Source organism: Apus apus, chromosome 2, assembly GCF_020740795.1.
Source record: "Apus apus isolate bApuApu2 chromosome 2, bApuApu2.pri.cur, whole genome shotgun sequence".
NCBI classification, from domain to species: domain Eukaryota; kingdom Metazoa; phylum Chordata; class Aves; order Apodiformes; family Apodidae; genus Apus; species Apus apus.
In genome coordinates this window covers 26053628-26069017 of record NC_067283.1, presented here as the reverse complement: position 1 = coordinate 26069017, position 15390 = coordinate 26053628, and the positions used below count along the sequence as shown (strand labels likewise).

At 40.7% G+C, this 15390-nt stretch overlaps 1 protein-coding gene across 1 annotated transcript; it reads left to right on the top strand.

Moving 5' to 3' along the window:
* Window positions 1-8894: 8894 nt before the first annotated feature.
* On the top strand, window positions 8895-15087 carry SEM1 (SEM1 26S proteasome subunit). The gene is made up of 3 exons (XM_051611567.1): window positions 8895-9035; window positions 12847-12940; window positions 14894-15087. Exons 1-3 carry the CDS (start codon window positions 8960-8962, stop codon window positions 14934-14936), a joined length of 213 nt encoding a protein of 70 aa, XP_051467527.1. The 5' UTR covers window positions 8895-8959; the 3' UTR covers window positions 14937-15087.
* Window positions 15088-15390: the final 303 nt, after the last annotated feature.

Genomic DNA, 15390 nt, shown 5'->3' with positions numbered 1-15390 from the left:
ACTGTAACCAAGAAGCTATTAATGTTGTCTAGTGAACCCCCTTCAACACTGCAAAGCTCTGTTCTGTGGGATGACAGCAAGCTACTCCCAAGGAACTAGAAGTCAAACTAACCATAAGAAAGAAAGTCTCCAAAACCGAGCAGAAGGGTGGGGAGTCATGTTTTCAGAGGTATGCAGACAATGCACCAATAACACCCTTTCTCTGTCAAGAATTGTTTCCACTAATTCCCCTTCTTGGGAGAACAACTACTAGCAACCCACCTTTGCCAGATAATGATTAAGATAATGTAAGATACTGATGCTGCTCTAGCGTAAGCCTCTCATTTGGCCCCTTCTGAGATGGAGAAGCATTACCCAGTATAATTGCCCTTCACCTTGTATCTTCACATATGATGGGATCGATTAAACAACCTGGCCCCAGGAATCTATTGCCTGTGGGTAATCTCTGAGGAGAGGCAAAACCCTATGGGTTCAAGGGTCCAAAATACCTTTAAGGATTAGAGAACCCTTTAGAGAGTTTTAGGCAGTACTAGATGAGACACTGTGGACCATCTCATATTCCTCTTCCTCTTCCTGTTTTGCAGACACTTTCATTTTCCTTCTGTTGTTGATTCATGAGTTTGACAGTTGGCCAAGAAAGGCAAAGTAGGCATTAAAATAAAGTCAAGAGAAAGGGTGTGTGAAGGGAAAGGAAAGAATTAGTAAGTAGAAAGACTGGAGAGTGGAAGGTGTTTCCGTCAGTAAAATTAAGTTACGACATGCTCAGAAACATGTTTTGAATGTTGGGCTTTTGAGATGGAAGTATTTGGGTTTTATTTAAGGCACAGTAAAGCACACTTGAATTGTCCATGATCTCAGGAGGCACTGAGCCAAGCTTCTCAGAAAATCTGTTTTTATTTTTCTTTCAAGTCAGGCACCTAGAGGGAAATGTGTCAATATCAATACTTTGGAGAAGTTGCTTTGGAAGAAAGAACTTTTCATTTAGAGTTGTTTAGGACATCTCCATACTGGTGCATAATTGTGCTATCCTGGCTCTAAACTAGATTTTAAAAAATGTATTATGGGAAATCGAAAACTACAGATTTCTATTATTTTTTAGATTTCCTAATGGAAAATGGTGGTATTTATCTAATTTTCATTGTGCTCATACTTTCTTTTGTTAAAATTGATGCAGACTCAGAGTGTCAATCAGATTGGACCTCCAACCTTGTACAGTGTTTCAGCAGATTGAAGACCAGGCCCAGAGCTCTATCCATCTCCAGTGATTCTTCCAGTCATGCCCCAACACCTCCTGAGTGAACATCTCCAGTGAACCATAGAACTGACCCTTATATTAGTGAAATTGCTTTCTAGCGAAATACGTGCAATTTATATGGAGCTGATAAAGCCTCTATTAAGACACTGGTTAATAGATGTGGTTGGAGCTATTTTTCAAGTATTGAAATAGGGTGGAAAAAAGGGTTTCAATTAACTGAGGTAGCAAGAATCATATGGATAGACATGCGCTTTTACACTCAAGTGCACAATTTTCACTGATTGATAAACCTAACACACCACTTCAGACTATATTCTAGCTACATCACTTCACCATTAAACTCTTCATTTACCCCCAAATGAATAGATTAACATTAAGCAAACTCTACTGAAAAATTGTCCAATTCAGTGATGCTTTAATATAAATTTGTAACAGCCATAAAAGAAAATTACAATTTATAATTTGAAAAACATTATTTATAATGTATGATTCAAGATTTCTTTGCAAGAATTGTTTCAAATGTGCTTGTTAAATAAGTTTACTCAAAACTCCAAAGGACCATCTGCAGCATGTATATAGCATAGAACATATGTATGTATCATACATAAATACCCATATGAATAAAAAAGAAAAATAATAAAGCCACATTGCTTTAACAAATTTGTACTCATAGTTTTTGTTTGTTCTTACTTCTGGCTCAAGTATATTGGATTTTCCTTTTGTGTAAAATAAATAAGGTAGGTTGTATCAATCTGTCAATCAAATCAGCATTTCATATGCTGAAGAAGAATATCTAGATTATAGGGGCATTTCTGAAAGTCACTGAAAATGCAGAGAAGGTGGAATCACCTTAAGAAAAGCTGTAAAACCAGTACTGTTAAAGGATTGTGAGTACTCCGGGCCAAATTTTGAGGAACCTGGATTTGTTCTGTAACATCAGCTAGCTGAAACCCACCTTGACGTATGTCAAAGAACTTGGTCTTCAGTACATAAGGTTTGGTTGCATGCAGAAACAAAGGCCCACTGCTACTTGCTTTGTGCTTTTATGAGAAAACAGTTTTCCATGATACCCAACAGGCAGCTGCCACCAGTCCTTGGTGAATATCTGGAGATCCTTAAGGTCATTAGCAGTCTAACAAAATCAGATGTTTCTAAATAGTCTTGTATATGTCATAAATTCTGAATATCTGACAGCATAGGTGAGATGTGCTGATCTCTCTTTCAGCATTAAAAAGTATATCCATTTTTTCCCTTTTTTTTTTTTTTTTTTTTTTTTTTTGTAGCTTTGGGCTTAAACTTATACAAATCAAGAGCTGGGCATCTGGATGTATTCAGTTACACTGTGCCAATAAACCAGACGTGTGATAACCAGCTGGGAAATAAAATTCTAAATTTAGTCATATTTATGGGAATTGAGGAGCCATTGCTTCAGTTGCATCTCTCAGATCTGCATGTGATTGTTTAAATTTATTTTTCCTTGTGGCTTACATACAGCCTGCATAAACACTGAACATACAATTTCAAACCTTTTTGTTTTGTTTTGGTTGTTCTTCAGACTGCAGTCACCTCAAACCCTTCTGAGGGAAGACACAATGGCAAATAAGGACTTTTCCCTGTAGATGACAAGGCAATGAAAGACAAAGAACAGAAATATTTTTTGGTTTTTTTGTTGTTGGTTTTTTGGGGTTTTCTTGAGGCGCTGACTTTTTATATGGTCTATAAATCATTTGCCATTAATGTGCAAGAACTTCTGTGAATATGGTGCCTTAGCCAGGCAGAATGATGCAATGGAGGGGATCTAAAAGTCCCAAAATTGCAGAGACTATGTTTTTAAAAAATAATTAATGTTGTCTTAACTTTAAATATATTATCAGTTTCCTGAAAGAAGGGAAATTGTTCTACTGACTAAAGTTATGTATCTTACCAGTCAGCACAAAAGTATTGCCTTAAAACACAGATATTTGTTCTGAATGGTTTTAATAAAATCTGTGCTACTACATGGGGAAAAAATGACTTTGTAGGTTTGCAAGAGCATGAAAACAAGATTATAAAACAATCTTTCAGACCTCAAAGATCTGATCTGCAGAAGTGCTTAGCAATGGCATCTCTGGGTGTTCGGGATCTTTCAAAATCAGGCCCAGAGCCTGAATGAGAATGTCACCACAAGACATTTTCATGCTATTTGCAGATTTTCTTTACAATACCTCCAGCTTCTGATTGCGCTAAAGCCTTAAAATCAAATCACAGAAAAAACTCCCCTATTGTGTATTACAAAAGATACAGCCAGAAACAGTAAAACTGAGAGAGCTGTTTCCTAATGCACTCCTTCACATGACAATCAGTTTAGATCTTTTTATTTTCTCTCAGTCAACCTCAGTAATGATGTACTCAAATCTAACTTTTTGCTGTAATATACTGCTGCAGGTAATTCTACCTACTTTTAATTTACTTTGCATGTTGGAATAATAATTAGCACTGCAGTAGTATAATATGTGCCTGCTTGATTGTATAGTTTACCTGTTGTAGTTTAATACGTACTATATACATAAATATATTAGTTTATTCATACATATACAACATAAACAAATTGATTTTATATATACACTCTGTAAAACCTTGGTTTTGTAGATTAGTCTGACTTATGCTCACCGTTTACTCTGATGCTATTTTTATAAGCATTCCAGCTGTCGCTGCTGCTATCGTATTAGCTATGGGGCTAAGAATTAAAGCTACAAAAGATTTATGTGTTTTGGAAAGCAAGTCAGGAACAGAGAGAGTCTGTTTTCTAGGGTTTTCCTTAAAATACCATTCAGAATAAAGTACTACCTAACAGATACAAAAAGGACTACCAGTTCTGCATGGCTGTATGTACCATGGCCCAGGGTCTGCCCTGGGCTGCTGCGCTTGTGTGGAAGGAGCTGGAGTAAGATCAGGACTCGAACCAATAGCTCCTCATGGTTCTGATTTGACATACAGCATCAACTTCACTTGGTAATCTAAGCTAAAGAGCTGACTTTGATTAAGCTCTCAAGAGTGGCCTCATTTAAAAAGAAATGAATTGATGCCTCTGCAAGTGGCATAGCATTTCTTCATTTGTTTCTGTGGAAAACCACTAGATGGTTCATCAAAATCTCTGTGCTTGCTGAAGGAGACATGACAGGTTAACAGGAGCTCTGAGGAAGAAGGTATCATCTGCTTTGTGGGACAGATAAGGAAGAGCTTTGGGGCTCTGTGGGTTTCTGAACAAAAAAAGTAATGCTTTGGGAGGTGCCAGAGGTGCCATGATCTGCTTCTCCAGCCCGGGTGGCCCTGCAGCCCCTCTGCCTGTGTGGCAGCTGGCAGTGCGGGAGCTGGGGTGGCCAGCGCAGTGGTCCAGCTCACGTGCCATGCTGGCCTTGAGGTATCCACAAATCCTTCAACTTGTCAGGACTGCTAATAAGGAGTAGGCCTGCTTACCTATCAAAACATCAGAAATAACGCTTGATAATTCTTCCTAAGCTGTAATATTTGATTTTATTTGGGCTGCATTTCATCTTGGCCACACCTTAGCCACTATCTAGATATGCGAAAGTAGAAGGATGATTGACATAGAAAAAAAGACCTACTCTGCTCACTTGATTCCTGATGATTCACGCTAATCTATCTAGTGAATATCTGATGTTGAGGTTACCACAGTGTAGTATTCTCAGGATAGACTTGGCAGGAATAAGTGAAGGCCGTTGTGCAATATCACGAAAAAGACACTTAGTCCCTATAGCAGTTATTCCAGCATATGGCAGGAGTGCACTTTAGTTGCTTAAACAAATGCAGCTGGTACCATTTTAGAAGGCCTGGGGTATTTTTCCTCATCTTCAACTGCCACTGGGAAGGGCCAGGGTCTCCCAGATGACATCAGGCAGTCCTGTGGTTTTAGGGCATCTCAACCGATGTTAGAAACATTTGTTTAGGCAACTGAATTGTACGCTGCCAGTCTCAGTATTTGCATGGAAATGCAAGTCATGGTGAACAGTGCCTAGTAATTAATCCTATTGTCATTACCCCTCATATGTTCAAAATATCAATACAATTTGCATTAAGGCTTGGTAATGAGCATTCTGCAGATATAGCCACATGGAATATATGAGCATCCCAGAATTACCCGACTTTTCAAAATCTGGTTCTGGATGCATCTGCTACTTTTCCAGGACATAGAGCTGGGAAGCCAGAGATTAAATGGCCAGAAAATGAAAGGGGAACAATATATAGGGAGCTTCCTGCACCCTGTATGGAAGAAGATGCAAAGGAAAATACTGGTGAAAATTTTCTGAGGAAAGAAAGATGATACCAAGAATGGTAAACAAAGACAGGAAATAGCCTGCTGGTGGTGTTAGTTCTTGATTAGGAGCCCGTTAAGTTTTGGCTAGAGGGCTAAACGCAAGGAGACGTTTTGTCAGCCCAAATGCGGAGAGAAAACAGAAAGACAATAGAACAATTAGGCAGAGGAAGAGAGCAGAAGTGAACAAACATATTGCCCCTATTACAATGACACACAGCTAGAGCTTTGTAGCAATACTGCCCAGCTGCCTTTAGACTAACTGAAAATGAGAAAATAAATCAAACTTTCTTTTGACTGTCAAGGGTAAAGAGAGAACTGTTTCTTTTTCAGCCACTGGTAACCCGATATCTTGCCACAGCGTATTTCACATAAGGAACTCTGTAAAGCAACATCTAAGTGTTCCTTGTGATTAATATTCCTTATGATCTCCAGCCACCTAATCGCATCCTGACCTCAGTGAGGGTCAACTGTGAGAAGTGATGGGCTGCGGGAGCAGGGTGGGCTTCCAGGACGTGCTGGCGGATGATGGAGCGGCTGGAGAGAAGAGGTCCTCTGCAGACATGAATAAATAAATAGTGGCAAACCAAAGGCACTGACCTCAGGAATAATGCCACAGGTCCAGAGCCACATAGAGCTATTGAAAGAAGTGGGCTGACCCATTCCTTACTTCCAGATGCACGGAACACAGGACATGCTTTTTTCCCTCCAATTTAACCAAAAACCTACAGCATGAGATGCAGTGCTATCCTGAGACACAGACCACAAACTCTGAAGGGATTCCCATGATGTCGACGAGCCCAGCTGAATCAAACACAGAGTCAATTTTCTTTGCAGCAAAGGGTTTCTCTGAATAGGCACTGTTTGGTGGGCTGGGACCACGCTGACCTCCAAATCAAACCAACAGTTTATCCAGGGTGTCTAAAATCCTTAACATGGCTCTGATATATTTTTTTTTTCCAGCACGACACCTTTAACTGCTCATAAGCAAATTAATTTCCAATCTGTTCCATTTTCTCTTCTTAATCTTTTCCTCAGAAGATGCTTTCAGCCATTAAAAAATCCAAGTTGAATAAAAGGGGCCTAGGCATCGAAATTACCAATAATTCCCCTAAAAAAGTCCATAAATCAGAACTAGTGTACTACACACATATTTGTTTCACTTTGAAGGAAAAAAAAGGGCTCTAATTCGGAAAAACTGCTCTATTTCCATTTTTCATTTATGCAAATCACACTCGGAATAAATAAATCTACATAATATCACCTCCCTGCCAGACAACTTGCAGTAACATTTGCCAGGAGAAAGACAGGCTTTTCTGATACTAATGCATAAAACATGCTGAATGAAAAAAAAAATTAAAACAAATCAAATTGAGTAAATAGCTGCTGTGCAGCTCTGGAAAGAATAATAGAGGGACTGATGAGTTACCCAGGATTGTCTTGTTCAATTATTTCAAACATGCTACCATTTAAGGGCATATTTAAGTTAAGGTTTGAATAGAGATGTTCATATCCCTAATCACTGAAATCTATAGGAATGTCTTCCTTTAATTTCCATGGAACAGGTGTATGGACCTCTCTGCTGAAGCACCCAATAGTATCAGGCTCTTGGTCCAGGAAGACCAATCTATTCAGGGAGTGTAAAGGACTGCTGTATCTTTTCTCCACAGCAAATCTGTAAGTAAAGTCACCAAGGCAAGTTCAAGCTGCTTCCTGCTCCAGGGCTACTTGAAGCTACTTGTCTGTAGGAGTTGCCCAGTCACATTTTTTTCTTAGATAATCTAGGTGCAGCTGAGCCTCTTGATACTCCCCAGTGTGCTGCAACCCCCTAGTTTGGTTCTAGGTAAGGCAAAAACTAGAAGGTTTGAATATGAGCCTTATTAACGGAATGATCATGGATCTTTGCAAGCTTCTGGTATGATAGACCCCTCTCCACTGTATGATTTTATCCTGTACTGTCTGGATAGAGCAGGGTATCTATAATTCCACAATGCATGGCTTGCTAAAAATCCCAGTCAAGTTATAACTAGATTTAATCACTGATTTATTAAACCCTAGTTTTCGTGATTTTTACAATCATCAGTTTCAGTCAGTCCTTCGAAAAGTAAAATGTCCACAAAAAGAAAATCTAACCACTTGATTAAATCTTTCATCTGGCAGAAGGGCTCATTTCCCACCTTCCTTTAACTGTGGCTGCATGCCAGAACATGCTTCTGCTGGGTTGAAACTGAGCTATATCAGAATCCCAACACCAGGTTTTTGTTCATTGTTTCCCTGACTTTAGAATCATAGAATCCTAGGGGTTGGAAGGGACCTCAAAAGATCATCTAGTCCAACAAATCTAGAACATGGTATAACCCAGCAGTCTCAGTAACTGCCTCGTGAATCAGCTTCTCACAGAGGAAGGGAAAAAACCAAGCCCTCCAACAAACTGGCAGGACTGCTGTAAGGTGATGGCCTAGAGAGAAGCCACTGGAGCTGCCACACGCACTGACTTGTTCACACCAGTGAGCCTTGAGCTTTGCCTTTGTTTAAATCTACGGAATCTAGAATTAAGTGAAATGAATGCCCTCTGAAATATTAAAAAATCCCAAGGGATTTCTGTTTTTCCTGTAACATCCTAACTCTTACTGAATAGTCACAATCTCTCCTTCAAGCTGCTCCATCTTTATCTGATGTGACGGACAAGGAATTAAACAGCGAATTAGGTGTAGGTTTTGAAACAGTATGTTCAAATGCCAGGAGGAAAAACACCCAACAAACCCAACCTATCCAAAACAACACAGCTTGTAGATGAGGAGGAGAGAAAGCTGACACTTAATAGTTTTTGCCTGAATGTAAATCAGCAACAGAAGAACACAAAGCGAGCAGACGCGTCCAGCAGCGGCAGCGCTTGCATGACTCGGCCGGACAGTGCCGTGGACAGACGGCTTCTGCCCGCAGCACTGCGAACGCATCCGACACTCCGCCCGCAGGACGCCCTTCCAGCAGGCAGCGGGGCGGCCGGGAGGCCGCGCTCCTCCGCAGCCACGGATCTCGCTGCCGCCAGACCAGGCCGCTGAGCCTCCGGCCGGGGCGGCAGCACGTCCCGGGGAGCGGCCTCCTCCCTGCGCAGCGCCCCGGCACCTGCTCCGTGCCGCGGCCCGGCGGCGCCGCAGGCTCCGGGGGCCGGCGGGGAGCCGAGGCCGGCGGGCGGGCGGGCGGCGCCAGCGAGGCCGCCCTGAGGGGAGCCCGGCGAGCGGCGGGCAGGCAGCGCGGGGCGCGGCAGCGGGCAGCCCCGGGGGGCGGGGCGGGGCGGGCGGGGAGCGGGGCGGGGCGCAGGCGCGGTGGCGGCCGGTCTCCCGTCAGTCTCCGCGGGCGGCGGAACGCGGCGCTGGGTTGGCAGGCCGGACATGTCGGAGAAGAAGCAGCCGGTGGATTTGGGGCTCCTGGAGGAGGACGACGAGTTTGAGGAGTTCCCGGCCGAAGGTGCCGGGCGGGGCGGGGACGGGGAGGGAGGCGGCTGGGGCGGCGGCGGCAGCGGTGGATCCGCGTGTAGGCCGCGGCCTGGGCCGGGCCGGGCCGGGCGGCCTCCGGCGGGGCTGGGTGCGGGTTGTCCGCGGCCCCGTGGCCGCAGGGCAGCCCTGGGGGTCTCCCCGGCGCTGCGTTGCTGCTCCGCGTGCGGCGCCTCAGCCCTGCGGCAGCCGCGCTCCGCGGCCCCGCGGGGTCCCGGCCCCCCGGCCTGGCCGGGTGCGGGGCGGCAGCCCCCTGCGTGTCGGGGCCCGGCGCTGGCCGCGCCCGGCTGTGCGGGGTGCGGGGCGCCGCGCTGAAGTGCTGCGTCACTGTGCGGGGGAGCCGGGACCGAGCGCCGGAGGAACCTGCTGCGTCTCGGCTCTGGAGATGGGACTGGCTGGGGAGAGGAGGGCGAGGGGTGGGAAAGGTGTGGAAAGGAGGTAATGTGCTCTGTGGTTAGTCGGCCTCTCCTTATCTTTTGGAGCACGAATATTTAGGTGTTGGTTTGCTTTTCGTAGGTACAGAGATGCTGACTGAGGAAATGAAATTTGGGTTTAAATAAAACAAGTGTCCTTTTACAGATACAATATTGGGAATAACCCCATTAGTGCATAGCTGTTTTATCCGTGTCCTTAACGTTGGCAGTTGTCTCAAGCTGTGGATAAAATTGTATAAAACAGCATGGTGTAATGTCATAATTATATGTGGGGTTTTTTTGTGGCCCTGCAAGCCTTAGGTGTTCTGAATCCTTCCGTACAGTAGAAATAGTATTTTTGCACTTACTGACGGAAAATGTTGGTTTGCACTTACTGACAGAAAAAGTTATTAACATGCTTGAGTTGATAGCTAAACTAAGCTGAGAAGACTAGCCCATCTTTCCTACGTGTGTTTCCTAAACAGGCAGAAATGTTTTTTAATGCAAATGAAGCGTTGGCGGTAGGGACGAGGGAAGGCTTTGGAGCTTCTGATTGGTCAGAGCACTGAACTGCTGTTGCAGAAGGTGAAATTAATTCCACTTAAATCTAGCTGTGTTGCTAAAAAAAATGCTGTGCAACTTTCTGGGTAGAGCAGAGGTTTCTTAAAAGAGTGGCCACAATCAGGCTCCTTGCTGATCTATCTTTCAAAAAATTACCAACCTCTAAAAAGACACATTGAAATCTTCAAGTGAGATTGTAGCGTTTAGAGATTATAAAGAATGTTCAGGCCTCGCTGTGTGTTATCTAGGAAAGAATCACAGTAAATATGTTCTCAAACCCATGCCAAATTTTCTCTTTCAAATTAAAACATCACTTTCTATGTGGCAGAAAAACTTTTATCGCCAGTTTTTATCCAAAGGAAATTAGATAATGTGAACTCACATTAAAGGGGTAGAAATACTGGCTCTCTGGGAATTTCTTTTATTCTGACTTAGAATTTTTCTTCAAACAATTTATCAAATCAAGTTTATGTTTTGAAAGCAGAGGTGTCCTATTTTCATAGGACCCTTCATCTGAAGTACAGTATGGTAAAGTCAAGTGTAGGTCAGCAGGTCACTTGCAAAGTTTTTGTACGGTGTTTTTCAGAATGTAAAATGTAACAGGTAAAATGATACGATTATAGGGTTTTTTTTATCCTCTACTCTGAAAACTGTTTCTTGTTTTCCTGTCCCCAGTGCAAAACACAGCAGTGATCAGTATATTAAAATATTTTTTAAGGAGTCCAGCTTTATCAACATTGATTTTGTAATTTTGGTATGTATTAGTAATACTTAATGGTAGCAGGCTATCAAATGCTCTTAATACTATGAATCCCAGGTAATTTTTAACTTTCGTTTGATCACAGGCATGTAACATAGCTGGGAATAATAACTTTAGTGTGCAATTCTGGGCTATAATGTCAACATACACATAATGTAGAATCTTGTAGTTACAGCCATGAGAATATAATTTAGGTTTGACTTTCACACACCACCTTCCCCCCCCAGCCCCTTGTGGAAGATGACATGGGCCTTTTTGACTCTTCTTAGTTCAGTGTGGAGCATTTTTTCACAGTCTGCTCAGCTGCCCTTTTATGATTGAGGCTGCTGTTGTTTACTGGGTACTAGTTACTGAGTTTTTAATTTATTATTTTTTTTCCATATGTGTAGATCTGTCTGAATTACTTGTATGGTAGTAGATAGAAAAGTTTGGCTTTGTGTTCTCTTTAAACTATTTTGAGCTTTGTTTTTTGTGTCTTTGAAATCCAGATAAATTATGAGTGATAAAGATACTTTTTATTATTACAAAAAAATACATTGCATATAAAAAGGCAAAGCTTATTGCAGATAGTTCTCCCTTTGAGCAGCTAGCAGTACAACTAAATTAAAATAATACTTTCTTTTTATGCTGCATGTTTTCTTCACCTTTTCATCCCATTTTATTCTGGGACCAGACGAGTAGGATCTCTGTGCTGCTTCAGCTTTTCCTGTTACATAATTTACTTGAGTAGGGAAGTCTAATTCTAACGTCTTCTACATGTGTGTGTCTCTAATCAGTTACAAATTGGTTTTCTTGTCCTGATGAATCTCAAATATTAATATTGTTGCCTGCCAGTATTACCAAGGGAGGAAAAAATGCAAGGACCCACCTTCATTCTTATGAAGTTAGTTGTTCACAGTGAATTTTTTTTTAGTCTTTTATCCTACTAGATTTTGTTTTTTTTTTCCCCTTATATCTCCATCAGTGTTTAGTGTAACTTTGGGCCTTAGTCTGGATGGGCAGCAGATGGCTACTGAGTTGTAAGGGGAAAGAACAGTGTTACCTCTTCAAATATCCTAGCAGGCTTTGAGAAACATGGCATCACAAGTGTCAGAATTTAGGTGCTTCTTATTTTGGTAAAGATAGAAAAAACTTGTTGTGTGTCAGGAAAAGAAAACTGAGAAACTGTTCCCCAGAGAAATAAACTTGACTTTTATTTACACAGCTACACTGACCCTTCCCTTTTCTTTCTTTTTTAAAAATTATTTTTCTGAGCTAACTAGTTTGGTCATAATTTTAGTTTTATTTATTTATTTCATAACAAAGCATTAAGTGGATGATCAGTAATTTGTCAAGGGTTCTGTTGCAGATTATAAGAAAAGTAGAAATTAAGTTAGCAAATGAACATTCAGTGTCTTGCCTCTGTAAGGAAACAGCTTCTGCTGTTTTGGGAACCCAGAAGTAGCTGGTTATGGATAGTAACTGCTGTTTGCAGATGTCTCTTTCAATTTGCCTTTGCTCCTGCATCCCAGATACATTTTTGGCCTTTATCCATAGACTGTCAGCATCGGATCTGGGTGAACTGAGGATCTGTGTGTATGTGTTTTGGCAAGAGCTTTTGATACATATTTACTTTTTTAATCAGGAAAAAAAGTATTAAAATCCAAACCTGGAAGTGTACACTTTTTTTTTTGAGCTTTAGGAGTTAAGTACTCAATATTGCTTTCTCTTTACAGTGGTGCTGCAGCTTGCCTGTTTGCATGCAAATGTCCTTCATGAATGTGTAATCCTGCAAGCCATCATCTGAAGTGTGTAATTTTTTTTACCAGATTGCATTTTTATTACAATTCAATAAGTTGTGGAGTTGTGTTTTTGGTTTTGTTTTTTTTTTTAGACCGTTCTGTGCTTTTCGGTCTCATAAACACTTACATATGCTACAGACTTTTCTGCTAAACAGAGAAATTTGTTAGCAGCTGAAGTCTGCCTTACCCTGAGGCTGAGCTAATCTGTCAGCAAGACATGCTACCAAAGCAGTGTGGCATAGGATATTTAGACCTCTTTTCCTGTCTTAGATTGGACTGGTTTAGATGAAGATGAAGATGCACACGTTTGGGAAGACAATTGGGATGATGACAATGTTGAAGATGATTTTTCCAATCAGTTAAGGTAATTTTTTTTTTTTAATCTTCTTATTCTAGAAGGTGGGTAAAGTGTTTACAAGGGTGTTAGTATCTGAAAGCTTGAAATCTGCTTACTTTAAACAATAGAGATCTGAAACTGAAATTAATGAAATTTCTGCTTTCTGCTTTTCTATCTAAAACTGTTCAGAACTGGATTTAAGGGGTTACAGCACAGTTTGAAGTACTGATCAGCATTTCATCTTCTGATAATTGCACTGAGAGCCCTGAAATATGCCTCATGTCACTGACATGTTCAGGCTTTTGTGATGTTATGCAATATAGTACAAAGACATCTGCAGATTGTGATACAGTTGGCACTATTTCAATTTAACAGGAATGTATAATTTTCTAATGACTTTTCTGTATGTGTGTGAAAATTGTGAGTTGTACTACAAAGATTAATGGCAAGGGATTCAAAACTCTGTCTCCTGTGCTATCTGGTATTCAAAATGTGTTGTTACCAGTGTTTTTTCTATACCTTCAAATAGCTTTGGTGTTCTTTGTACAAATGGACTAATTTTCCAGAGATGGTTATCTATATTAATGTTCAGGTTCGTTTCTTGAGTGTGATTGTGAGGAGCATGCTGGTTATGAGCAACAATAGCAAAGTAATTGTTCCTCACATGCTGTAAGAAAGTTACTGCAATTTGGATACCCCTAATCCAGTTGCTTAATCCTCTTGCTTTGTCACTTGTAGTTTTAGTTAATCCTTTACTGACGGATAATCATAATTTAAATTATTTCAAGCATCAATACAAAGTCACATTTTATAATCAATCCCTCAGTATGTTGCATGAGGAGCAAACTAGGTGTAATACAGCCTGATTAAACAGTTCCTGGGTTCATCTCCTTTGTGCTCTGGTGCTTATGTAGAAGATACAGAAATAGTCTTTGGTATAGTTGTTTTTTATAAAGTTGAAAGGATGCAGGACTGTAATATTGAGAAAACAAGTTGAAACATAGTAAAACAGACTTTTCAAGGGATAAAATAATCTTGATAAACACAGTTGGTCTCGACAAATGTTGAATAACTGTGCCTTAATTGTAGCCTGTAGTATTGGTAACTGTTTACTAGTGTTTAAATGATTGTTTGCAAAGTTGTTTGGTTGCAGCATGTTTTTATTTCATCTTTTTAAAGAAATTGGTGCAGTCCTCCACTTCTAAAATTCCACTACTAAATATCTAAACTAAACTGAAATATTTATAGAGATTTGGACTACTCTATCTGGGTACATGTATTCTAAGATTAGGAGATAAAACAGGATGCAGTTCTGGCTGGTGTGTTTGGAGGCAGGTGAGAAGCAAAGTGGGGACAGGGCAAGAGCAGTAACCTTTGTGGTTGCTGGCCACAACTGAGGCAAACAAAGCAATCCTTCTCCCTCAGAATTGTTCAGTGGAAGGTGTATTGCACCAAGATTTAGAAATAGTGCACTCTGTTTTTTTTAATTAAAAGAAAAAAAAAAAAAAGAAAAAGCTAAAATTAATTTGGAAGTGCATCCATTTAAATTGTGCAGATTAGTGAGTTCATTTGGATTAAGGAAATCTTGAGAATAACTGTATAAGGTAGTATTTTTTTTTCCCTAATGTGTTTGAAGTTGTTGCAGGCTCACAGGTGCTGCTTTGCACCACATAGTTGTAGTCCATCCATGGTGGGTCAGAGGGCAGTAGGTATGATTAAAGCAAGCATTTGGATTTTTCACTTTGAAGCCACCTCTAGTGATCTGAGATACTAAGCTGAAGTTGAAGAGCTGTGTAGTTCCCGGTTATTTGTTATGGTATGAACCAAAACCTTGATTAAGGAAGGTTATTGGTATGAACCAAAATCAGTATGACATGTTCGTATTCTAAAATGATTGTATATTGTGCAATGTATTTAATTAAAAAAAAATCAATACCTATTTTATTTGTGTTTTAATATACCTGTCTTTTTTCTGTACAGAGCTGAATTAGAAAAACATGGCTACAAGATGGAAACCTCATAGTTTTTGCTGAATATGGAGTGGTTTAAGATTGAACTGTGGATAGACTATATTGAGAAAAGAAGAAAAGGTGGAAAATGAGAAGATACACTTAGTTCATTATCTTCTTGGATTTATTATTGTTTTGTATAAAAAAATAAAGTTTTTAATCTTAGTCTAGTTTTATGTTCAGGCTCTGCTAACCTGGTAACTTGTATTTTTGTTCTAAAATGCCATATGTGACAGAATTCATGGACTTACCTAGAATGCTACTAATGCTGCATCAGTGGCTGATGGCATTGCACCAGCTCCCATTGTGGGGAACCAAAAAAAGCATTACCAGAATGAAGACTGGTGAATTTCTCTTTCATGGGGGATGTGGAGTTGTCAAAAAGAAGTAAAATACTCAAGTATTCCATTTAAATTCCAGCAGAGGTAGAAAGGAGTTTTGAGGAGCGATACAGCTTATTTTGTCTCA